A 27,954-nucleotide genomic window follows, 5' to 3' on the forward strand; every position below is an offset into this window, starting at 1 on the left:
TCAAAGTATTAATTTTGTCCAGGTTTAATAATATATTTATCCCAGGTATTGTTACCAGACAGAAGTATGGCTCAACTGCAGTTTACCCAGAATTATTGCACCCTGATTAATAAGATTGGAATATAATTACCTTGCTTGGGTTCATACAGTGTTATAACACAGATCATATTATGTATATTACTCCTGGTTACTGAATTACAGTAATGATCCTTCCCCCTGCTCCCAGATATATTAGCTTGGATTCCAGCTAAATATGTTACATCTGTCATTGGCAACCTTTTTCTCCTCAAGAGCTGTATGTTCTAAGGAAGAGCAGTTAAGGTGTGCACAATTTCGCAAACCAAGTCTTATTCTATGGGTTTTGTGGTCAATGTGTTGCTTTATTGTTGTGTATCATTTTGGAATACACTTGTTGTCTAGAAAATATGTAATAAGTGATGAATGCTTGTGGGTGGCATATACAGACACATTAACATTAACTACATTGACATATTATTTTATGCCTGGCTTCTTTTAACCATGTTTTTGTTGAGGCAAAAACAAGTCAAAACCAGTCATACAGTTTATTTTCCTTTAATTTGTAGCTGCTTCTAGCTACCTCTCTGGATTGGTCAGAGGTCTGGCATAACACATAGAAACACAAGAATAAATCAGTAGAACCACAATTATGATTCTCATTTGTGCATCAAGGAACCATGGTTTCAGATTGGTTTATTATCCTAACCTACTTGCAGAGCATACTAAATTGCAAACAAGCAAACTGTGTTATGGCTTTATTATATGCATGGACCCATCTCTTATTCACAGACTTACTTCAATTCACATTTACTTCTATGCTCCAGAGGAAAGGAAGCTTTTCTCCCAGCCTAGTATTGGAGAGGGGAATAAAAGTTCTAGGACAGAAACAAATCACTTGTTTTTTCTTCTATGATTTCAAATGGAGCATCTTCTTTCCACTCCCACATAGAGGTGTCGTGCTCACAGCTCAAATGGCCACTGCAGCCACAGCACTGATAAGGCAGAAGATATGCAACTTATTGCTGCAGAGACTTTTCAAAGTGTACATGTGGGCTGTAGGTTGTCTGTATGGTTGTTTTGGTATTAATAATATGACAGGATATATGCTAGAAAATTGATCCTAGATAAAATTGTCAGATTTGTAGTTGCTTCTGTGGTTTTGCTGTTATAATGCCTCACGTGTATTGGAGAAAACTGAATATTGTGGGTGGGTACCTAAACTAAAACACACAGCAATCCTACTCAAAATATTGAGATTCACGTTAACTTACCCTTTCTTCTGAGACACATGCTAACAACATAGAAAATTATTAATAGAAGTTATATATCCTGCACATTTTATTTTTCCCCTAGTTTAGACATACAGAATTGTTCTTCTGCAATGATTCACTTATTTACATCGTTACTAAATAATGTTTTTGAATTATTTTCATCTTTGAATAATAATGTGCTTATGTCAGGAGAATCTGCTTATATTGATTTTGTATACTTTATTAGATATTATATTTCATTTAAAGTATATTTAAAATAAGTACAACCATTAAATGTTGTTCATCTGTAGTTATACTATAGCTCAGTGGCAGATAAAATCAGAGTCAGAAAAAAAATAAAAGTTAAAATACTTTTTACAAAATTGTGTATTCACTAATTTATATGCAGATGAAGGTTGCTATAGAAATGTAAGGTAGAAGAAGACAATTATTAAATATGTCTGAAATTACTTTCAAAATTGCCATATGTGTCAATTTAAAAAATGCTTTTACCTCTTATATCTTGTGCAGGATAGTACATTAGGAAATTTTAAATACTAATTTTTCCTCCTCCTTATTTCTCCCAATGGAAAGAGCAGTGGGAACTTTTTCCTGAGTTTTTATTTTTCAGCATTATTTTGTGCCCTTACTTCCTCTTGTCTACAGGGTTTTTAAAGCCAAACTGATGTTACATTTCCCTCAAAGAATTTGAGCCATTTGTCAGTTCTCCTAAGAATGTGTATAAATCAGAAACTTTTCTACCTTGAAGCATCCCATTCTTACCTCTTTCAATCTTGCTGCAAAACGACAATTTTAGTGCCTGTTAGATAGCTGAAATGGTCTGTTTCTAAGTCAGAAACCTGAGAATAGAGTGGAAAGGTCCCTCTCAGCAGCCATTGCAAGTTAGAATGAGATGTTTCTGGGCCAGAGTGTTTTGACCTTGAAATGTTTTCCAGACCTCCAGTTCAAATATTGACATACTATAGCAGCAACTATCCATGTTGAATTAAAATGGGGAGTTTCAGATATATATTTATATACATATGGAGCTCTTTAGCTCATGCTTATTGTGCAGTGTAATATAACAGTTTAAATGCTAGACTGGGGACACCCAAGTTCAACTTCCTGTTCTGTCACAGAGCATACTTGGTGACTTTTCCAGCCCAACATATCTCACATGGGATAAAATTTGGGGTATGAAATCCAATAAATAAATCTTTTTATTTTTGTTTTTCTCATGACCTGTGATCAAATAGCTTTTCTGGAGCTTAATTTTAATTATAATAGGAACAGTATAAATCTTTAGTAGAATGTCACAAGACCTAAACTGGATATAAACATCTTTGGGATATCATCCAAGGGCAGATGACACACCATCTGCAGATGGTTAAAGTTTTCATGATGTTTGTTTGTGTTAATTACATCTGGTTTTAATTAAAAATAAATATAAAAGTGCCAGGTGCTGAAACTATGGCCCTATGGCTAAAATGTAAATGGTGGGAAAAAATCAGGCAAAAGTCATTTCCATTTGAATACAATCACTGATATAAATTGGAAGTAAATAGTTCTAGTAAATAGAAGTAAACTATTGCATATATGCATTATAGAGAAAATTTAACAATACTTGACAAATATTTAACAGGGCTGTTGGTGTGCATGTGTCAAAAATGTTTTGTACTTTTGAACTGTACTTTAGAGTATACTCTTTAAAGCAGCTATCTTTTTTTCAGACTTCTGTGTGAATATACAAAGAGATACATCTACTTTAAGAAATCACAATAAAGATATGCCAGTTTGGTCTAGTGGTTAAGGTTCGGGCTAGAAACCAGGAGTCTGTGAGTTCTAGTCCTGACTTAGGCATGAAAGCTGGCTGGGTGACTTGGGCAGGTCACTCTCTCAGCCCAACTCATCTCACAGGGTTGTGGTTGTGGGGAAAATAGAAGGAGGAAGGAGTATTAGGTATGTTTCCCACCTTGAGTTATTTATAAAAATAATAAAGGGATAAGAATTAAATTAAAAATTAAAAAAAGCCTGCTTTAATGAAATGAGTTGGTATTCTCATGTTCCTGTGCATTGCAAAGTAGTTCTTCCAAATTATTTTTGAAGCATGCCCAGACCTAATATTTAATAGGACTGTATAGCACTTTCAGTTTTTTTAAAAAGGAGCTTTGTAATGTTAGGCCTAAAGACACAGCTGCTTTAAAGAGTTATAGACTGAGGCTGTATTCATGCTTCTCTGTGCACTCTGAAGCACCTTTTGGGAGTCACGTCACTTACAAAGCACCTCTTCCAAAGGAATTGTACATCTTTACTGAGATACTTTAGTCTGGAGAGTAACACCTTTACCTGGAAGGAAGCAAGGATTGTGATCTGGTTGATTTTATGGAATTTCTTAGTGGACTGGTAGTTTTCCAGTAAATTGTGTGCATGACTTTGCAATCTTCTTTTTCTTACTCAAAGGAAGATTTTATAAAGTGGTGGTTGGGGACTATTATATGTGATTCCACTATAATCAATTATTTCAGTCATGTTTCTTAACTTCTTCATGAAATTACTAGGAGAGATTATTCAAAGTTGGAAGTATCATAGCAGCCTAGTATTATATTTCTGTAATTCTTGAAACTGAACAATATAAACTCTGATAAGCATATGCTACTGCATCTTTGTATTTGAAAAGATGATAACTGTCTTAGAATGTGGTCCAATATTTTGAATATTAAATATTCTCTATTAAATTTCTACCTTACCTCTACGCAAGTTAAAGTAACAAAGAATAAGAAATAAACTGAAATAAAATTTATAGCAAAGAATAATGCAAAAACGATTATAGGTAGTCTTTGTTTAGCAGCCACAATTGGGACCAGCAGCTCTGTCATTAAGCAAAGTGGTCGCTAAGTGGGAAATCATGTAACCGCGACTGTGCTTTCCTTTTCCCCACTCCCCTGCTCTTTGGAATGCTCACCCTGGCACTGGGATAGCCAGCTCAAAACTGCTACCTGTAACTGACAAAACGAATCAGTTTCACACCTTCTGCTTTTGTTGTTAGGCCAGCCTACAGGGTTTCTCCTGTGGTAATATCTATTGCTGTCTTTATTTTTTTTGATTGATAGATTGATTGATTGATTGATTGATTGATTAAAATAAAGCCATGGAATTGCCATGGAAGCAGGTATTTATTTTTATTTATAGAGTTGTTAGATTTGTATCCCAGATTTCCTCAGGAGATCAAGGCAGCATACGTAGCATTCCCATCTTCAATTTTTTTCCTATGGCATCATCCCTGTGAAGTAAATAGAATTGTGTTAGAGTGATTGGCCACAGTCATGTAATGAGTTTCCATGGCTGAGAGTGGACTTAAAACTTAGGTCTTCCCAGTACAGGTCAAACATCTTAACCACATTGACATACATAAAAAGTATGCAAGCCAAAATAGGTTGTAGAACTAAAATAACTGAAGGTACAACAAAACTTACTATTAATTGTTTTCCCATTTCTTTAAAAATATAAATAAAAAACAGAACTAAGTTTCAAAACATTCCATCAAAGGACTTAGGTTGTTTCATGTAGGCATGCTGGAGATTGCTTGTTGAGCGTTCTCATATGTTCCTCCTCTTGAATTGTTTATTTTTTATTTATTTATTTTCTATCCCGCCTTTATTATTTCTATAAATAACTCAAGGCAGGGAACATACCTATTACTCTTTCCTCCTCCTATTTTCAACACAACAACAACAACCCTGTGAGGTGAGTTGGGCTGAGAGAGAGTGACTGGCCCAAGGTCACCCAGCCGGCTTTCAGGACTAAGACAGGACTAGAACTCTCCGTCTCCTGGTTTCTAGCCCAACATCTTAACCACTAGGCCAGACTGGCTCTCCTTTTCATTTTCAAAGTGAGTGTACTTGGAGAAAGACTGCTTTGATTGAATTAATTTTATATAGAAAGCATTTTATTGCTTGAGAGCACATTTAAAGTTCATATGTTTTAACTGATTTGGAATATATACTGAACAGTGGCTAATGGTTTGGATCATACTAACATTAGAAGGTCCCTAATGGATAATGACGAGCAAATAGGTTCTAGAAAGGCTAGCTAAGCAAGCATAATCAAAAATACTTGTAACTGAAACGACAAAGGCTTTGTACAGGAGAACATTGCTAAGCTATTATAATGAACCCCCCATGTTGTTGTATTGTCTTTAAAATGGTATATATTAGAGTAAATTATAGATTTATTGCAGTATATTGTAATATTTAATCAGGCTTTTTGTAATGGGAATATTTATATATACAGTAAATTATATGATTAATACTGTTATGTAAAAAAATTCGTCATTTTTCTGAAAAAGAAAAGATCTGAATGTGACTGCTTAATCTACGGACTTAAAGGATGTTGTGACTCATGGAGCCTTTTTGTTGTATTTTAGTTGGTTTCCTTTCCTGACATTGTAAATGTAAAGTAACCTAAATACACGGTACCATCAGTTGGCAGTACAGAAAGAGTTGCCACTTCTGGTGTGATAATAATTCCATCTGCTCTGTTATACTAGCCAGTGGAAGCAGATGGTGTTGCCCTTTGCAGAAATGTGTTGCAGATTTTCACAATGGAGTCCTTGAATCTACAATTTGTTTTCCATGCCTGCTTGCTTCATAGTAACAAACAGAAAAAGTTACAATATTTCCATATGTCTGTAAATGTTATTATATCATTAGTACTGTAGCTTTAGGACTGTCTGCCAGTAGCTGTTGGCACCAGTATGTTCATGCATTTCATCCCATATTAATTTATCACCATATAATTTGACAAAAGGGATTGACTTGATTGCCCTAGGTAACACTGAACAATTGAAATTCCCCAAGTTCAGAGTCTCTTTTTGCACTTGTCTTACTGAATTTTCAACAATGAAGCCAACAGCCTGGAAATGCCCTTTGTGTATTTCAGTGTTAGTTACCATATGGAATATGTTCAACTAAGAGCAGTTAATAATGCCATCTTTCAAATATTTGGAAAGCATTTTATAAGCAAATTATATTTAAAACAATGCATTATTTTGATACAGATCCAAAGATTAGTACAGTAAGTACCTTTTTTAAAAATATGTTTTCTAACATGTAATCTGTATGTGTGGGTACATGTTTTTATTATATCTTATTCATCTGTAATGTTTCTGAAATTAATCAGTTTTCTCCTCTTATAAGCTGAAAAGGTAAAATCAGCTAATAGTATTGCAAAATTGTCAGTAGCTCTGTAGAAGCACTTCACTTAGCTATGGTTATTATTGTTGTGGTTCTTGTTTTGAGGGAGGATCATTGTTCTGATATTAATATGAAGGGTATATGTGTGTATTAAACTGAATTGTTCAGCTGTTTTTTTTATCTTGATTACAGTTTGATGCAAGTTGGAGTTCTTGATTGGAATTTATGTATATAGATTGCCATCAGCTGGCCTTGTTGCATATCTTTAGTATAAGCATACTCAAGCAGAATTGTGTGATCACAGACTGTTGAAGCTTCTGGCATGTGATATGAGCTGCTGGTTGGCTGCTGTGCATTCTAGTGAGGAGATAAGTAGAGTCCTACAGTGAAGTGCTGCACTGTACTGTTTATTTTTGAGTATGCAGTTTTTGTGCCTGTGGTTGAGAAGGGCATGGATATTCTGAAAAAAATGTTTGACATCAGAGGCAAAAATATCTGCACTACCTTACGTTTGATGTATAAAATGTGCTTCTTGAGCATTCAACAGTGCAGCCATTCTGTATGCAAGTCAGAATCCTACAGCTTGTGATGTGTAAGTAGAAAACCAATCTTTGGACCACATGCATTTTTTTGTCATAGCACAACCTCCCAAATAACCCTTGGGATATTACAATGAAATAACTCTGTACTTCAGAGGGGTTGAACACTGTTCGATCAACTCAATTTAAAAGTTGGAGATAAAAAAAGTGACCAGAGATGCTTCGGCCCAAATACTACATGGTTTTGTAAACTACTCAGTGCCTGATTGGCAACATTCAATGAGCCTGTAGTAAACCTGTTATAAGCCAGTGTTTCCCCCTTGCACGTTTTTCAACATGCATACTGCACTTGCTTTATTTTTTACATTGATAGTGCTTTTAAAAAAGGACTAAATAGCAGTATAGTGAGGAATAACAAATGCTTTTAGTTTCAACATTGTGTGAAGAAGAGTTGCTCAATATCAGCCACATTAAAATCTTAGATTCATTTTCTTATTTCAAAGAAAAATTATCGTCTTTACCAAAAACATCTAAAAAGAGATTATTAGAATGAAACAAGGAAAAGATCTCTCCAAAAATGTGTTTGCTTTGATTCAAGTTGCTTCCTTTGTCTCACTCAGAGGAACCTATTCAGAGTACAAGGCTGACAGAGTTGTTCTTTCCATGGGCTTCTGTTCAGACAATGAGGGTAAAAATGACAAACGTTCCTCATGATACATGACATACATACTTGCATCAGATGCCAGGACACAAGTACATAAGATGGGATTTGTGTCATGACATTATTGCACATGTGCCATTCTTCCAGCATCACTGTGGTTTGCTGTAGCCATCTCTGGTTATTGCCTTTTTCTAGTTCTCAGCTAACTCCTCTTGCCATGTGATCAATTACTACAGCCAGACAGTCCTTTTCATAGGCTTTGTCTAGCTACCTGCTAGCCAGCTTCTTACTTTCTTCCCTATTTTTCTGGTTTTCTTTTCCAGAGGTAACATGAATCCTCAACAGTCAGTACATATAGAGTTGGGGGGGGGGGGTTACTAAAGGTTTTTTTTCCCCTACAACTTTCCTTTTGTGTGGATAGTATTATTTCAATTGCATAAAGACTTTCTTTGAATACAGAACTTACAGAGTTTTACATTAAAAGAAAAGCTTTTGTTTGGTTTTGTTGAGCTTGAAAAGAACTAATTTTAAATTTTATTTACTTTTAGAGGACTAGAGGACGAAAACGAAGCTATCTTCCAGAAGAAGAAAAACCTGAGGTTGGAATCTTGTGATTTAATTCATTTTTATTGACTAGATGAAAATGTTGTCAGGAATAATGTTGCTAAAACTTTTCCCCCATATTTGGCTTGTTCTGTTTCCCTCCTAATAGGAACGGATTCCAAGAGAAAGAAGGCAAAGACAATCTGTAGTACAAAAGAAGCCTAAGTCTGAGGATTTAAGAACAGAATGTGCTACATGTAAGGGAACTGGAGACAATGAAAATCTAGTCAGGTAGGGCTAATGCTATGATCTTTTCCAAAGGAAATTAAAGTTCCACCTTCATCACTTTCTCATCATGGCTGTAATGAATGAACTCTTAAAGTAGATTTTTTTTTTAAAAAAAAATCTGATTTAAGGGGAAGCCATATCTCAGAAACAATGATCTGATCCACTTACATCCACTAATTGACTTGCTGCATAGGTTTCCTCTGTGGATTTAGATGCAGTAGAGCTCTGTCTATGTGTTTATCTGTCAATCTCATACAAAAAAGAATTAATTCCCTGTCAGGGTGAGTTGCCAGGACTTTTAACAGGATATAAAAGATAAACAAGCCAGCCATCCTATCTGTGTGCTATAGGATCTACCACAAAAGTTATGTGTAAAGTTAGCTTTCACTTGCCTAAAAGTCATACAGATGACTATAAACTGAAGTATTTTATTCCAGTGCAATCTGAGGGATACCTTATGATGGTGTGTTTTCTAATTAGAAAGTATTACCAACAGCAGTAATAATCTGAACAATTATTAGGAACAATGATGAGCAGTAACATTCTACTTCATTTTTCTACTAATTCATATTCAAGAATTGGCTTTAGAAATCACTTCAAATGAGAGAATTTCTAAACCATTCTCATAGATTAAGTGTTCTTGCACGAACTTGGTATGAGCAATTGTGAGGAGTCTAGGAATGTAACAAGGAATTTTAGACACAAACAATAAGAAAACTGGAGGGAAAACTTGTCAGTAGCTTATCTCATAAAATCAGCTCAGCCCATGCTGCTGAGATTCAATCAATCAAAAAGACTCCACCTTAATAAACTCACTAATAAATGAGGATTTGAAGCTACTATTGCAGATTTTAAGATTCTGTAATTTACTCCTAATCCTTGTATTAAAAACAGTTTATTGAAGTCCTTAATTCTTGGTTCCTTCATTGTGCTGTGGTGTGAGGGGCTTGACACTTTGTTAAGTTACAGGTGCACATAAACATTCTACTTTTCATTGTACAGTCATTTTTCCAGTGATACGCAGACTCCTTGGTTTACCACCCTGCAATTAAATCCCAAAAAAGACTTGATGAGGGAAGTGATAACCCTCCTAATTAGCTTTTTTAGCAATAATACTATAGTCACTGTGAAGGGGGAAGCCCTTCCCTTAAAAAAAGTTAGAGGATTTCTCCTTCTCCTTGAGAAGTTTGGACAATTTGTTACCCAATTTCTTCTTCCCCCAATTTTGATAGAGAATTGTAAAAATAATACACAGCTCTAGATAGAAGGTACATTTTATGATTCAGATTTCAAATTAAAAAATGTGATCAGGTAATGAATTGTAGTTAATATTTCTTAATTCCAAGTGAATTGCCCTTAGTTTTATAACTGTCAGCTATGAAAATGGAACCATTTGAGCAATTTTAATTGGCTTTAGTTGGAAAGAAAATTACATCACAACCAATTTTTTTACTTCATTTGATAGTGTAGTGTTTTGAGAACCCTAGGGTAGGAAAACCAGGGTATAAATTGAATTAATAATAATTTATACATGGGAAAAATACTCAGTTTTGATCATTATGTAAGCAAATATCCTTAATTTCATTACAATTTTTTTTTAAAATTAAAACTTTTAGTAATATTCCAGGTACTGGTAAATCAAGGAATATATCAAAAATTAAAAGCTACTGGGACCTGAGAAATAAGTGTGTTAAGGAGAATAAAGAACAAATTAATTCCAATGAGCTACACAAATGGCATTGCAATGCTTGTCTCTATGATAATTCAGCATTTCAAATAATTTAGAATGAAGTTTTACTTGTGATTTTTTAGCACCTCACATCTACCTCAATATAATGAATGTTTAATTTCAAACCTGGAACCATACTCATATTGAATATTGATGGTTTAAGGGAGAGACTAGGAAGAATGTAGTATTGCATTCAGAGGCAAAATTTCACATATACAGTATCTGATTATTTATTGACCACAAATTATATTGCCAATTTCCTTTTCTTAAGACCTTCAGAAAATGATACATAGTTCAGCTAGATTTTTTTTTTTTAATTTTGTAATGCCTGGCACTTCAGCCCTTCAGCACTTCAGCACGTTAATAGTAGGAACTGCTGCCACATGCCTGTCCTTCAGCCCTTTCTTTGAAAGTATGATTTCCTGTGTGTAGTTGTACGATGGTGGGATAATTTACTGTAGGTGCCTTGATAATAGTGGTGTGGTTCTAAAAGTCTGCATTCTTGTTCTCTGAATTTTCTGCAAGGGTCTCAACATGGTTTACAAGAAAATAGCATTGTTACAAGCTTGCGAGCTTGTGATAACTCCCAATTGTTTTTAGTGCATTTCTTCCAGCACAGTCTTCTGAGGAGTCCTGAAAGGATAAAGCAGAAAAAGGATCTCTTTTGTTTGGTTGGTTGTTCTGAGGAGTTTAGTTGCTTCTGTGTATGCTTTTTAGATGCTAAAGCTTCATTGTTCATGCCAGTAGAGCTGACTGCCGGTATTTTATGTTGCACCTCATTTTATATTGATAAGTTTGGTACAACATATAAATCTGGCTTATCTTTTTGGCTTTTTATTTGAGATGCAGACCCTTTTTCCAAGTTACTTAAAAACTTTTAGATGTTTTTATTTTATCTGTGGACAATTTCATGCACAGATTTTATTTTCAAGCAGCTTTTGAATATTATTTCTGGTTAAGGCAAACACATTGATTGATTGATTGATTGGCATTAAAAGAATGTCTTTGGGAGACCAAGCATTAAGGATTCTAAGTATTAAGTTTATTTCTTTTGCCCAGCAGTCAAAAATGTTTTCAATTCCATTATCAGTAGGGTACTTTTTTTGTTAAAGAATTGCTGTTCATTTTTTAAAAGGGTTGTAGGAATGGCTTCAGCTCCATCTTTCAGTAGTGACCAGAAATATTATAAAGTGAATTAATCTTGCTTCTCAGAGAAAGGCTGTAGTTGAGATAACATATGTGATCAGTTGCAGTGCTTTACCCTTTCCTAGTTTATTTGAAAAATTAACAATACTAGTGAAATTGTGTGCAGCATTTACTTCCAAAATTTTGGATTTGGCTTTTATAACCAAAATGCTGGTTGCTTCTTTTTTTTACATTAATTTAAATTTAATTTGCCAGTGTAAGATAACAACTGTACATTCAGTGCAAACTCTTATGTTATGCTCTGTACTCTGTAATTTATTTGCTTTTTTTCCATTTATGGTTGTCATTCCCTTGGCAGCTGCCTGAAATGGAAGTAACTTTTCTTAAGCATGAATTCACACAATTCTCTTTAGCAAAATTTATTAAGAAGAAAGAGTAGTGGTATAAGAATTCCAGCAAGTAAACTAATTTTCAGTTTAGAACTAATACATCTCAGTGTACATTGGGACTTTCTAACACTTTTCCTCAAAGTCTTAGGATGTACCAGAAGGGAAGTGCTCCCTTCATTGTAAATGGAGAAATCTGCAGCTGTTTGTTTACGTAATGGTTGCTTGAATGTTTTATCACTTTGAGAACCAACTTTTTACCAAGTATCTTTTTGGTCAATGTGTTTACTAGAAATATTGTTTCTGTGGTAGGGTATCTAGCAATATGTATCTAATATTTACATAGTTTGGGTATGGATGATATCCCAAGAATGGTTGAAATAAATATGGTTAATGGTATTTATGACTTGAGGTGAAAGAAATATTCATCTTTGAGGTCAGCCACTCCTGACTGACACAACTTGCTGAATTTTCTGCATGTTCTTTAGATGTATTGGACCATAATATATCTCCAGCTGTCATACCTGGATTATAGAACATCTGTTTCCTGAAAACACTGCACTTTAAAGTTTCTAGTTCTCAAGGTGCAAATGAAGATGATATGGCACTTGGATCATATTATTACTGAGTTTTTACTTTTCCATGTGCTTAATGTAATCTCCATGACCTTTCCAAAATAATATATATATATATCCAAATACCATATGTAAAATTAAGGAAGATGCTATTGGTGATGTTCTGATTTTTATATATTTTAACACATTTTTATTTAATTTTTCCCCAGACTTTAGTCTGGACAATTTTTATAGCATGCATATTTATTTAAATTATTTCTGTATTTTATTTCAGGAACAAATACAGTGGTATGCATAGTAAAATAGACCATAATTGACAAGGGTTTTTTTATGGCTTAATATAATTTCTGTAATACGACATTCTTTAAATAATAATTATGTATAGGCTGAGAAGTTAATTTATTAAAGAATTATACTCTAAATTTATTTCTATATGTATGAGTCTTAGAATTATCTTTAAAATAGTCATCTGTTTCTCTTATATTATTATAGCTAAAATACCTGTCATAGGTAGTATGTGGTACATTTATGTTCAATTCTGCACTACTACTATTGCACACGTACAGATGACTAGTAAGTGATTCAGATATTTTTACAGAATTCTTAGATATAACATTATTTTTAGTTTTATGTCACTGAACATTTACTTATCCATTAATACTAATTCCCCATCTCTCTTTAACCCTCAAAATCTTCCAGTATGCATTTTTCAAATGTGTAAGGACTCGAGTGAGAAGAGGATTTTGTCTTCTGCTTTGAGCAGAAATTGTTTCCACCTATGCAAAATGCATCATTGGAATCTGCCAAGTGTGGAAACTACTATTTCAGACTTATGTTAATTTAGAGAGAGAGAGAGGGAGGAGTATTTTAGCCTCAGTGGAACATTAGCAAAGCAACTTTCCACACATACTCTTTGCAATATCACAACCTTTTTTGGTAAGACTTCTCAGTTTCAGAAATGAATTGCCAGGTGAAAAGGCAAGAATGGATGGGTTACTGTTGGAGAAACATATATCCAGAGGACCATTACAGTCACATAACTAGTTAACTGATTCTTTAGATCCTGGCCATGGCATTTTCTGAAATTTTCATTGAAATCAAAACAGTAATAATAATGTTCCGTATAACACATTAGTTAATGACCTTTTAAAGTACCTTTACTTCTCTGTTTGATTTATATTTCTGAAAAGGACAGGAAAAATCGAAATATGGACTGGGCGCTTTTATATCCTCCAGTCTGAAAGTGTTTCAAATTGTGTAAAATTTCAGTAGCCTGTGCAACAAGTCACAATAAAAAACTGGAAAAAGTATAGAAAATAAATGTATAGAACAGTCTCAGAATGTTAGAGTTATTCTAAATGAACAGTTTTGTTTAAGATAACTGTTCTGTAAGGCACAGATCATTTGTTTTCATAGCCATGTGAGAATTACTGAAAATGCATATGAATCATCCTGGTACTTGAAGTCCTTTTTCATTACTGTTGTCAAATGTGGAGTATTTCATTAACACTGAGAGCTGCTGCCCTGCCACTTGTATCCTACTTCTTTTTGCTTGACTGATTGATTTTATTTTGCTGTGCATATTAACTTCCAAAAAAAGAACAGGAATTGTTTCCATCTGGAGAAGAAAAACTTCATTTTGAGTTTGTGACCTCCACATTTCAGAAATTAAATGATATGAAATATAATTTCTTTTTGCAAATAAATATTGCTGTAAGCTAGTAACAAAATAGCATTATTGGAATATTTTAACTTGAATCATTATTTTAGAAGCTTACCCCTCATATATGAGGAGGGGAACATGAGATTTGAACCATATCAATAGGTGGGATAAACTATTATTTTTTATTACCATGGTTCTAGTTGTAAGTGTACACTTGCTTATTTATTTATTTAGTAAATTTGTAGGCTGCCCATCTCATATGCATGCGGTTAAGTTAATAAGTTAGCACGGTGATTTTTGAATCTATTGGTTGTATTGATTAGATGTTTGAGTATTTATAAAGCCCTGGATATTTTATCCACTTAGTATAGTACTCCATGAGTCAAATTATTAATTCTTAAAATATAAGTATAATAGCTGCAAATAAGTTATCAGGTAAGAATTATTTTTGTTTAGCATCACAAAGATTAACAAATTCATTACATTATAAGGACATACTGTTTAAATGTCCATAACAGAAAATAAATTGTAAGAGCTCAAAATAATATGGTAGGAAATGTGAAGAGGCAGATTTGACTGTGCTCTTAATAATGGTGTGGTCAATCTTAATTTGTGTGATTTAAAAAGGAGAAGGGAGGTATGATGTTTTGTGAATTTTCTGTTTAAATATAAATTAAACAAAAATATAACAGGGGAATTCTTAGGCATATAAGATTTGAATTTTAAGAGTGAAATTCCAAATGCTACTGTTTGCCACAGTATATACAACGTTGTATAATTGTAATACACTATTATAGTGTATTTCAACCAAAGCAAACCATTAATACCATTCTTGTGAAGCATTTATTTTTGATATCCTGTCCCAAATGTATAAACATTTTCTTTATCCAGAGCTGGAAAGTATAGTAGGCAATTTCTTTAATTCCCAGTGAAAGTTGTATCTGCAATGAAGCTGTGCTAAAGGAATATATAATGGAAGCAATGAATTGACATTGCAAGATTGTGTAGTAAGTGACTTTTACCACTGCACATAAACAGAGCAGTTATTCTAAATCATAGCATCAGTTTCACTCAGATAACCACTGAAATCACTACGTTGTGGTCCGCTGGAAATGCCATCATCCTTCATCTGCCACATTAAGCCTGCAGAGAGCAAGCAGCAGTTGAGTCTATACTGTGGTGGAAAGGAATGAGCCCTGAACCAAGTGAAAAGATGTTCTGGAAGAATAGTAACCTTTTCTATGATGTGTGCTTTTTCCATTACATTTTTGACAGAAAATGATGCCAAATGATTTAATGGTGACATTTTGTTTGCTGACTTTCCTTCTTTCTCATTAAAAAAAGAAACAAAACTTGGCCTAGGGAAGGAATGAGTGGCCAGGCATTTTGAATTTGCCTGCAGGAATCCTAATTTGTATAATTATTGAACATAGTATTTTCCTGCAGTCCTGTAGGTTCTTTTGATTCTTTTACTATACTGTATGTTTAAAATGTATTATCTTTTTCCTGTTATGGTATCAGTCATTTTAGTGCTTTGAGTTAAATACACATCTTTTTAACATAAACAGCTCACAGCATAACTTGATAAATTAGGAGCAATTAAAAAAAAATAACATAGACATCTTGTATGCCTGACCTGTATCATATAGTTATAGAGCATCCCATGTCTTTCATTTTCTGATGTACATTACTCTGTAATAATGATGTAAATTCACTTTTTGATGTAAATTACTCTGGAGTAGCTAATTGTAGCAGTACACATATTATCCTAACAGTTAACTTTCTGCAGAAAAGTATCTGTCTGTATTTATGTGTGAGAGGCAGCAAAAAATATAAATAAGTGTTCAGTAAAACATGTGTTTAGAAGTATGCATGTTTTCAAGACTGTGTAAATATATGAGAAAGAAAGCAAAGGCATAACCTATTATTAATAAAGGACAGAAGCATGCATCTTTCTAAAACCATGTAAGTATTGTCTCATACTATGATACACATGGATTTTCTTTGAGAACCAATAGTACATTCCCTCTTTAGTTTGCTCAATAGGGCTTGTGTTTGAGGGAGTGGGTATTTGGTGATTAGCCATATTTAGAGATTCACCATCCTGTTAAGAAAATGTGAGGGAGAAATTGGGAAGAGTATGTTTGTGTCCACATTATGTCTATGTCCTTCCTGACACATGGTTTCTCACACTTTGGGGTTCTGAATGTCTGTAATGAGTATCCATCTGTAATTGTGCAAGGTCTCTATTTTTGATTTAGAATCCTATTGTCTCTTTGTCTCTTTATGGCAAAAACCTAAATAAGTACAGCTAACAGCAGCAGTCAACCAGCTTTCTTTTCTAAAGATATATCAATCTGAATTACCCATTTGATTGAAAATATCCCCCCCCCCCACCTTTAGCTCTTGTTCTCTATTTTTTGAAAAAAGTAGTCTTGGCAGCAAAATGGCTTCAGTCACAGCCATTTTTTTTAACATACTGTGAAGTAGGTCTTTATCCAAATGTGCTTGTCTGCAGTAAGGTAATTCTTTGTTCACCCTTCTCTGAGGACACAAGACATTGTCCTTATCCTGTGGTGTGTTTGAACATAAAGCAAACTTCTGCCATGTGGCTAATGAAATGAAATTCTGTAGTAAGGATTGAGATAAAGTCCTCTCTTTAATACTTTATTGTTCAGTCTGTGTATGTTCTGGTAGAGTTTTGTTATGCTGATCATTGCTTTCAGTTGAACTTTCAGTACTGAATGATCCCTGCAGAAGGGCACAATTCAAGGAGTTGTATCTGCATGGTTCTGTGTTTTCTACCTGGAGTTCTTCTTTCTATCTTGCACAAGTTCTATGGGTCAGTGAAGCAAAATAGCTTTCTTCTGTTCTTGAAGAGCTTGAAACCAGTCACCAAGAAATAAACAAGTATTTCCCTCCACCCTACAAAGAGTGCTTGCCCAGAACATAAAGCTATCCGATGGGCAGAGTAGATTTCCGTGTTTCTCCCTTCCTCATTTCATTCTCTTCTAGGTTTAAAATTAATTATAAATACCTCATATATAATACATATTGATATATGAAATAAATTAATTAGAATCAACTCAGTGATACATAACTTAAATGTATGCAATAGAATTGATCACAAGTTCTGTGTAGCTCTATGTGAAGCTCAGACTGAAATCATATTCAGATTCAGATACTTCTCGACAGCAGAGCACTTTGCACTAAAGCCTCAAGAGCAAGTCTTCTCAATTTAGAAGCCAGGAGCTTCTTCATTAAAGGGACCACTAATAAAAGTAGTAACTGGATGTGCTAATTCTAGCAGAAAAAAAAAAATCTTGGCTCAGATGAACCTTGGGCTAGAAAGCAAAAGTAAAAAAATAAATAAATCACACCTTCCAATTTCAAAATGGAATCTTTTTCCATTTTAATTTTTCAGCTAAGAAGGCATATTCTTTTCTCTTATGTAAAATTCTAATAGGAATCTCTTTCAAAACAATTATATCTGTATTATCCATTTTCAATCTTGAATTAAAATGCTGCTGCAGAACTTGATCCCTTGTCCTCTTTCTAACAAAATGCACCAAAATATCCCTTTAGACATATTTTTGTTCTGGCAAATCTAGAATTTATTCTATAGACTTTATCAGTTTCTGTCTCCATATCTTCCTCTTCCCAATCCAGAAAAGAATTTGCCCAGGATTTTAACAACCTGTTCCCTAATATCTTCATCTGAAACCTCTGGAAAAGCTCTGAATCTCAAACAAAATTCTTTCTCTCTCAGTTCCAATAAAGCCAGATTACCTAATTCTCTTTCCAATTCTCTATCCATAACTTCTGTCTTACCCTCTAAAATTTCCACTGATTTGTTTTACGTCTCCAGATACTTGCTTTATACAACTTTTCATCTTTTTAACAACTTCTTTTATCTCCTCTCTCAACTTTACAAGTCTTTCATCCATTCTTTTTTCAAAAGCTTCTCATTTATTTCCTATTTGTTCAAATAATTTCTAAAGCAAATCCAGTGTAACTCTTTTTTCTGCAGATCGCTCTAGTGACTCCCTCCTGCCCAATCTTGTCATTTTTCCAGTAGTTGCCATTGTGTATTGTAATCCAAAAGTGAAAGTATCTCAAGCAAGCAAACAGAAAAAGCAAGCCTCCCTTTTTTTTCCTTTTTATCTTTCTATGGCTTCAGCACTTTCAATCTAATGACGCTCCGTAACTTCAAGCCACAACACATACCATATCTCCATGGCAACAAAACATCACAGTCCAGTTCATTCCTTTATCTTTTGTTATGTAGAGTCTGCCAGTTAGATGGACTCTTTAACAGTACACAGAAAGCATTCCCATGAAGGTCTGGTATTTTTAACTGGCCTAGAGCAATTTTATACCAAAGCACTTTCCTCAAAAGTAAAAATGATCAAAATAAAAATAGAAAATAGAAAAATTACTGTCCCCTTTATCCATTTTGAAACTTTCTTAAATCTTCTCTTTGTTAAGCTTTTTACTAAAAATTCTTGTTTCATTAAATCCTTAAAGTCTTTTCTTTTTGCACTCCCGAAAGAAAGTTTAACTCGCTGCAAGGAATATTGTCTTTGCCGCAGAGGAAATCTCTCTATATTTGTAGATTAATTACTTCCCAAAGTGATTAAGAAATGAGGAAGGCAGAGCTTGATGTTTGTATAGGCTACACCACAGTTGTGAGCGTAGATGGAATCCCGGGACTCCTGTCAGCTCAGCTCCCAAGCCAACTGCAAAAACTTTCAGTTTCTGCAGGTTACTCATGAGGAGCTGCTGTCTGGAGTGCACATGGGTTATCTTACCATCTCCTTTGACCCAAGGAGATTACACCGGCCAGAATCCACCTTCCAGCTCGTGTTCTTGGCTACAATGTCTCCCCACTAGAAGCTCCAAACCACTAATGAAAGTAGTAACCAGATGTGCTAATTCTAGCAGGAAAAAAAAAATCTTGGCTCAGATGGGCCTTGGGCTAGAGCTGTCAAAACTGGAGGATGGCAGTGTGTCCTTTTCTTGCTGAGGAGATTTAGCCAAAAAACACTTAATGCAATGGATTTTCAAGTGGGATTACGATATTCTGGGATAGAGCCACCTAACCAGTTAAGCAGCACATTGATTCTTCATAATTTGGTCTGTACAACAAGACTAATTCTGTTTTTGACTTAATTGCTCCCTAGCTTAGTTTTAAAATGCTTCGGAGTATTCCTGTTTTGCCTGTTTGCCTATTTATTTGGTGTTTCATTCCATTTCCCCTTCAGTGATAAGTGAAACTCTGAATTAACTCTATCCCATGGCCTTTTCCATTCTCCAGACCCAATTATATTACTCTTTCATTGCTTGGCTGCCTTTGACCCAAAATAGAGAATAATATAAAAGTGTTATATGTAAATGTTCTGTTTATGTGGCAGAGAAGAAATCAGTAACTCTAGTTCAAAGTTTAATTACATATTTGGTACATAATTAGCAAAATAAGGTATTGATTTAAATGAATATTGCACTGATGATGCTTTAATACCTATATTGAACTTGTAGCCTTGTATCTGATGTAATTAAGATATTACTTACTTCATTTGTACAAGATATATCCCACATTTTCATTGTTAAAAGCAATGACAGAGTGGGAGTCTATAGAACAGCCTTCCCTATTCTGGTGCCTTCTAGATGTGTTGGCCTACAAGTCCCTTCTATCATGGCAAGGATGTTTTACAGAAGGATTGTTTGCTTGAAAGCCTATTGCTCTTTCAAATGAAGACAATGTTGATGAAAGCCTGTTTATTCTAATATCTATCTTGTTTTTGGTGAGCAAATCAAATTATCATCACTTGATCCACTAATTGAAATTATTGTAATATCTCAGGGCAACTAATATTGAAATATTTTTCTCCTGACTAATCAGCATAGACCAAACATTTATTTGTGAAAAACATTGCAATCTTAATAAAAGAATAAATGTATATCACTGCTTGTACTTTAGCAGCATTCCTCAGGGGACAGCTTGTACATAGCTGAAATTAATGTTTGTGGATTTTCATTCCATGTTAAAGTGCATGCATTCACTGCAGGAAATGTTTTGAGAAACAGCTGAGCCAAGTGCATGAAGATCAAAGTATCCTAAACTTCAATGATAGAGTGTATAGAATTGTGGGAAGAAAACAAACAAAACAAAATACCACCCCTAAAAGCAACAGGTTGCTCTGCAGCATCAGATAATGGATCACATTGAGGGAATTTACATAATTAAGATGCTTGTTAGTTTCATGTGTATACATGCTTTGGAGAGTTTCTCCATCTGATACAAGGTTAGGAAGAGACATTTTTTAGAATTGTGTATTCCTTGTAAGATTTTCCCTAAACTATGTGATTGAACTAGGTGTTGAAGTAGAATTAGCATAGAATTCTTACAAGATACTGAATATATTTTTGCAATAAAAGCAAGTACCATTTGGGTTATGGCTTGTTTCTTCACTCCGCAGGATGATTTTATATGCAAACATTCCCCACTCCCAAATTCAGAATATGTAGGCTACTTCATACATGCTAGTGCTTAATGGAAGGCTGGTCATCTTTTTTTCTTTCTCTTTTTGAAAGACGATGTGATCTGTGTACACAGACGGTCTGTCAGTTTTGAAATTTGAGGTGAAATTGCTGCAAAATAATTCAGGCATAATCACTCAAGATAAGAACAGCTTAAAAGGTAAGTGTGTAAAGATGTGACTAAATATAATAAATAAGATACAGTAGCAGGGCTACTCAGAAATTGATTTTGGCTCCTAAAAGTGCTTCATTTTACACTAGGTAGAAAGGTTTTTTTTTTAACACAATTTTATTGAAAGTTTTAAAAGCAAGAGTAAAAATTATTACAAACTAAAATAGAATAAGAAAGAAAAAAAGAAAAACTAAGAAATAACAGATTAAGCTAAAGTGCAAAAAGAAAGAAAAAAGAAAAGAAAAAAGGTAGAAAAAAATAGAAAAGAAAGAAAAAAAGATTTAAAAAAGTGGTTTCTGATCTTCTTTCCACCAGTTATAATTACAATTGTAAATTTACCTCTTTCTCTAAAGTTACATCATGACTTTTTTTTCCTATAATCTATCCTATCTAATCTATAGATCATTAGTTCATTTTTTTCTGTTTTACGCAAAAAGTCCATAAGGGGTTTCCAGTCAGCAATAAAAGTAGATATTGTCTTTTCTCTAATCAAACAGGTCAATTTGGCCATCTCAGCGAGTTCTATCATCTTCACCAGCCATTCCTCCATTGTAGGTATTCTTTGTACATACAATAATCTCGCTGCAGTTATATGTTAAAACAAAATTCCATGACTTTTTCCAACTGTTTATCCATTAGTCCCAAGAGGAAAAGTTCTAGTTTCAGTTCTATATTATTTTTTTTTAATCCTCTGAATCAGTGTATGTATTTGAACCCAAAATTTTCAAGCTTTTTTGCATGTCCACCAAGCATGATAAAATGAACAATTCTTATTGTTCACATTTCCAACATAGATTGGAAGTAGCTTTATATACTGTAGGTAATTTTTCTGGTGTCATAAATCAATGGTGCATCATTTTATAAAAGTTCTCCTTAAGTTTATAATATAGTATAGATTTTAATCCTTTCAACTACATATTTTCCCATTGTTCCATCTATATATTATAACCAAAATTTTAGCCCGTTTTATCATACTTTCTTTCACTTTTCTTCTTCTGTTTTAAATTTCAATACATTTTATACATGTATGCATTGTATACATTTTAGCAATCAGATGTTCCCCTGCTTCAAATGCATACCCAGATTTGCTCATCTGATTCATATGAACAAGTAATGTCACTGTATCAATCAATAACTGTTAATCTTCAAGCCCCCCTGACAAGATTCACAACAGCAAATTGTGTTTATGCACATAAAAGATCTAAATGTTGGTATGATAATGACTGCATTAAAGCTAAAAAGGCTCTCTTAAATGCAATAACTTCCTTTCGCCAGGAAAATTCTGCAAATGCCTTAAAATTACTTAAGATTAAAAAAAAACTATAAAGATCTTCTAAAGATTTTTAAAAAAACAACAGACTATAAGAAAGAATTGGAGTAATTTAATTTTAACAGCAAAGCTCAAGAATTCCACTTGGTTCAGACATTTAATAAATCAGTCATTACAGATAGACGGTTTGGCCCTATTACACAAATATCTGCAGATAAATGGGAGGATCATTTTAAGAACATCTTTAAAAGGGAATCTGCTGTGATCGCAGATGTGATTCCCTCCTGCAATGACCTCCCAGATTGGCTGCCAGTACCTATAGCTGAAGTTAAAGATCTTATTGTCCAACTAAAACCAGGTAAAGCATCTGGAGGTAATTTTATCCACCCAGAATTAATAAGGGAAAATAAAGACTGGTGGGCCAGAAATAGGTATAGTTTCACTGCATGCCAGAGCATGGTTCCTTCTTCTTACCTTCTGGCTAAAGCTAATTATGTTGCCTATAGGTTTAGCCCCATTAATATTTAGATATCATTTTAAGTCATCTTGGCTAAAAAAAGCCTTAGACAAAATTAAATTGCTGGGCTTCTGTAGGGAAAGTCTGCGCTCATTAGGATTTGATAATGCTAGAACCACCCTGAAACAACAAATCTGGGATATAGATCTCCAAACAAGTTTAAGTAAGGTGCTACACCCCAATATTTGTCATTTTCTTCCAGAAAGGTTCGTTCCAGCTTCTTATTTATCATCTATCACAATTTTGAAACTTCGTAAAGCTTTTACTTTAGCCAGGCTGGACACACTGCCCCAAGCAGTCCTTTTTGGACGTTTTAAAGGTATTCCTATGCACCTTCGATTATGTCCATGTGGTGATGGCTCAATAGAAACCCTAAGCCATATGTTGTTATATTGTTCCCTATATAAGGACTCTAGACAGATCCTTATATAACCATTATTGAAGAAATTTCCAGGCAGGGAGAGAGATTTCTATCTAATGCTACTTCTTTCAGACAAGGACCCGAAAATATCCTCCCAGGTTGCCCAGTTTTGTGCTACCATCTGTACAATACACCACATCTTCACTTAGATTTAGAATTTCTTAACATAGTATTGTATTTCAATTTATTTTAGTATTTTCACTCTTAATTAATTTTGGATCGTAGTATACTAATTACTTTTGTTTTATATATATGTATTAATGTAAGATTGTTGCTATTGTATAGTTTTATTGTGTCTGGCCTTAGGGCTGCAATAAACATGATAATGGCAATGTGTTCATTATTTGTACACAGTTCCGTTTCAAGGTCAGTGTTAGAATACTCAATATTCAAAGCCATTATTCCAGATCAACAAGTATGACATAGAGTATTCTATATAGCAGACATGCCCTGCGTAGTAAATCTCCCAGTGATTGTATCAGAGCGTCAAGTAACTGGATTACTTTTCATTTTTTCTTCGTCCCTTCTCACAAAATTCTTCACAGCTTTAATACGTCTCTTTTGTAAATACATAGGAAAATTATCCAGGTCACTCTTTTGGTTTGTTATCTGTATATCCCTTTAAATTATTAAGACATCAGCCAGCTTCTTTTGTATGTCCAGTATAACCTCTTTTTCCATAGCATTCTTGTAGTCTGTCATTTTTAAATCCACTTTCAGTTCAGTCTCAGTCTTGTCCAGCAAAACCTGTTCTTCTTCCATAACATCTTTTAGCACAGTCTGTCTATAGAGGCAGATACTTTTAAAATTAACTTCTGAGTCCATTATTTAAAAATATTCTTCAATATGTCTAATGTTAAAATATTTTGCTTCGTTCTCTATTAGTAAGTCAAATTTAAATGTTCTTCTCCTTTAATTGTAATCTTTAGTTCCTTCTGGTTCCCTCTAGTGTCCAACCTTCAAAGTCTTATCCTATCATGTTTTTTTAAAGAGAATTCAAAACAAAAGCATTTTCCCACAGGAAGGATTCTTACAATTAATTCCAAAATCTTATTTCAAATCCATCTGGACACTTTGGAATTTTCCAAAATCTAAGTTCTAATCACCCTTTTGCTGTTTATTCCAAAAGAATTTTTTAAAGTCCTTAAACTTGTATTTAAAACTTCTTTCACTAAGGATTGAAGGAAACTCATTTGGTGCTGTCAAACTTATTGATCCAAAGGTTCCTAATAACTGAAAAGCAGTTAACAAGCAATATCCTTGTGATTAGAAAAGGAACTATGTGAACCTAGGTCCTTTTTAAAGGCGCTGACTGTAGTTTGAGTAAGATTGTTATTCCTTCATCTTCCAGACCTCTAAACCCTCTGGAGACAGCTGTCTTGTGGCTCCTCATGAGGAGCAACTGTCTTGAGCACTTGTGGACAATCTCAAGTTCTTTCCTTGTCTGGAGAGGAATTATGAAAAGCTGGTCTACTTGCTGGCTCTCATTCCACTGCGGTCATCGGCTCTACTTTTCACAGAGCCATCTTCAGTTCACTATTTCTTCCCTGGAAGTCCCAGATTTTGATTCTTAAATATAAGTTTTCAAAATTCCTTTTGAAAATTTTATGCTTGTAGTATATAGTAGTTCTTTTAAAAATTGCAGGTTCTTCTGTTATTTCCAGTCTTGTATATAGCAATTTGTTCCCTTTTTCTACTACTGTTATCATTCTTCTTCCTTTCTCTTTTCTAATTTGGTATGCCAGATGTTTCCCTGGTTCTTTGCTTTTTCAGAATGATTTTGTTTAACATATTTTACCTTTTTTTGCAGTTCTACCATTTCCAATAAATCTAATTGTTGTTTAACTTTATTTATTTCAGTACTTGTCATCTTGGATTAGTTTTTAAACATACAGAGCTTGATAGTCATGGGAAAAACTTCTGAAAGTTAAGTACTACTTTTAAAATAGATTCAGTTCCTTCAAAACTTCATTTCCTTTCAAACTGAAGATGACAGTTTCCTATAAATGAAGCAGTTGCAATTGCATTGGATGAAATCAAGAAGAACCATTAAATAATATTGCATTAAATATGCAAGAAGTAGTATTCAGTCATGAACCTATTTTTGAATCTCCAGAATCATTTGAAAATTTAAAAAGACAAATTTGCCAAGTGGCCATGTAAAGAGCAACAACACTACAGTTGTAGAATTCAAAAAGTATAATAAAGTACTAATACATGACATTTTCATCTGAAAAACTGAATAAGAAATAGTATAAACATGAAGATACTTAAGTTTACTTACTTTACAAATTAAACCACATAACGATTTTTAAGACCCCCAAATAAAAAGGCTATTTCTTTAAAAAAAATCCTGTTATATTAAAGTAATATAATAAGCAGGAGTACTTCTGTGCAGGTGCAACACCATAGTTTATATTCAGCATCACATATCTCCTTGTGAGTGCAATCATTGCTTCAGAACAGAATTTCCTTAGGGGTTGAGAGCTGTCAGCTAGAGCTTGGATATGGCTCTTAGAATGTTGCAGGCAGCTCCTCCTTGACTGAGTATTTATTTATTTATTTATCAAATTTGTCACCACCCAACTCCTCCCACCAGGCAGACTCTGGGCAGTTTACAACAAAATCAGTAGAACAATAGATTATATAATATAATTACAATATATAAAAATATACTATATAAATTACAATTACAAGTAACTAATAAATATAGATAAAAATAAAGTCCAGATGGCAATGATCTAATTCAGTCCTTGCGTGGGATGAGCACTTTAGGGCACTAGCCATCCCCAAGCATGACCATTCCCCTCCCCACCCCAAGCCAGGTGGCAGAGCCAAGTCTTCAGATTCCTCTGGAAGGCCAGGAGCAAAGGAGCTAACCTCACCTCTGGGGTTAGAATGTTCCAGAGGGCGGGTGCCACTGCAGAGAAGGCCCGCTTCCTGGACCCTGTCAAATTCTCTAACAGGGTCCGCAGCATGCCCTCTCTGCATGATCGGGTGGGACGGGTTGATATAATGGGGAAGAGACTCCCTCAGGTAGTCTGGCCCCATACCATGTAGGCTTTAAAAGTGATAACCAACACCTTGAATTGGGCCCAGAAGCAAACTGTCACTCAATGCAGCTCACGTAGTAGAGGTGTTATGTGTGCCCTTCTAGGGGTGCCAAAGATAGCCCACAGGGCTGCATTCTGGACCAGCTGTAGCTTCCAGATACTCTTCAAGGGTAGCCCCGTGTAAAGTGCATTGCAGTAGTCAATATGGGAAATAACAAGGACATGAGTGACCATTCGAAGGGCCTCCTGATCCAAGAAAGGGCATAACTGGTGCACAACACAAAGCTGCGCAAAGGCCCTCCTAGCCACAGCTGCCACCTTCTCTTTGAGCACGAGCCGTGAGTCCAGGAGGACCCCCAGATTACACATCAGATCTGTCTGGGGCAGTACGACCCCATCCAGAACCAAAGATGACATTAACCTGGATACAGAAGAGCTATTAACCCACAGCCACTCTGTCTTACCAGGGTTCAGCTGAAGCCTGTTGCTCCCCATCCAGACCCCTACAGCCTCCAGGCACCGAGAGAGGGTGGTCACAGCATCACTTACCTCACCCAGGATGGAGATGTACAATTGAGTATCATCAGCATATTGGTGATACCTCATCCCATGGTGATGGATGATCTCACCCAGTGGTTTCATATAGATGTTAAAAAGGAGCAGAGAGAGTACCGAGCACAAAAGTGGGGTTGAGAGTCAGATCTCTTGCTCCCTATCAACACCAATTGGGACCGGCCCTGGAGGAAGGAGGTGAACCAGTGCAAAACTCCGCTGCCCACCCCTAACTCCCTGAGCCAACCGAAAAGGATACCATGGTTGATGGTATTGAAAGCTGCTGAGAGGTCAAGAAGAGCAAGGATGGATGCACTGCAACCATCCCACTCCCACCAGAGATTATCCATAAGTGCGACCAATGCCGTTTCTGTCCCATATCCAGGCCTGAAACCCAACTGAAAGGGTCTAGATAATCAGTTTCATCCAGAACCCTCTGGAGCTGTAACGCCACCACTTTCTCAACCACTTTCCCCAAAAAGGGGAGGTGGGGGACTGGAGGAAAATTGTCCAGTATAGCAGGGTCCAGCAATGGTTTCTTGAGGAGGGGGTGCACCAGTGTCTCCTTAAAGGCAGTTGGAAACACCCCCTCCCTCAAGGATGTATTCATCACCTGGACCCAACCACGTCACCTCCCGAGCTGCTTTCACCAGCAAGGAGGGACATGGGTGTAGATGACAAGGGGTGGCATTTACCATCCAGAGGATCCTGTCTGCTTCCTTGGGTCCAACAGGATCAAACTGTTCCCAGATAATTAGGTAAGTACTCTCCCCTGGTATCTCCACGGACCATGCCTCACACTTGGAGTCTTACTTGGAACAGATCCAAGCGATTTTATCCTGCAGATATTCAGAAAACTCCTCTGCACAGCCCTGTAGGTGGGTCACTGGGCCCACCATCCCCAAAAGGGATCGGATAATTTTAAACAGGGCCATCAGGTGGCATTCTGCGGATGTAATAAGAGCGGAGAAGTATTGACACTTAGCTGCTCTTATCGTCACAAGGTAGGCCTTAATAGTGGCTCTAACCAGTATTCAGTCAGATTCAGTCTTTGTCTTCCTCTATCAGTGCTCTAGACATCTCTTAACCCTCTTCAGAACCCACAGCTCCTCCATAAACCACAGGGAGTGTCAGGTTTGATGGGGCAAGAGAGGTCGCACAGGCATGATCCTGTCCTTTTAGCTTGTCCATGGTTGCTGAATTCTTTACCCTGGTATATAGACCATCTCTGGATCATGAGTTAACTATGCTGTACTCTTGTGTGATGCTGTTACTTTTATATGACTTATCAAATTGTGCTTGACTCTGCACCTGATTCTCAACTGTGTTCTTACTTACTTTGCTGATGTTGTGAATGGTTACTTGCTAATATGACTGTGATTTAGAATGCCCATTACCAAATGGCATACCAGTCAGGACAGATTTGATATGAGATTGAT

General features: G+C 35.2%; 1 protein-coding gene across 14 annotated transcripts in view; it reads left to right on the plus strand.

The window, feature by feature from the left end:
- Positions 1-27,954, plus strand: part of PHF14 (PHD finger protein 14) — a 144,224-nt gene that overhangs the window by 49,622 nt on the left and 66,648 nt on the right. For 10 of the 14 annotated variants that reach the window (XR_010067942.1, XR_010067943.1, XM_063303699.1 and 7 more), the window contains exons 15-16: positions 8,209-8,259; positions 8,373-8,494. Coding sequence is in view for 8 of the 14 variants with exons in the window: in XM_063303699.1 (XP_063159769.1) it covers positions 8,209-8,259; positions 8,373-8,494 (173 nt within the window). In the remaining 6 variants the exon portion in view is untranslated. Of the gene's footprint in view, positions 1-8,208; positions 8,260-8,372; positions 8,495-20,584; positions 20,691-24,770; positions 24,827-27,954 lie in introns of those variants that run through there. The other 4 variants (XR_010067945.1, XR_010067946.1, XR_010067944.1 and 1 more) reach the window with 2 other exon arrangements.

Source organism: Candoia aspera, chromosome 4 (genome assembly GCF_035149785.1).
Source record: "Candoia aspera isolate rCanAsp1 chromosome 4, rCanAsp1.hap2, whole genome shotgun sequence".
NCBI classification, from domain to species: Eukaryota; Metazoa; Chordata; class Lepidosauria; order Squamata; family Boidae; genus Candoia; species Candoia aspera.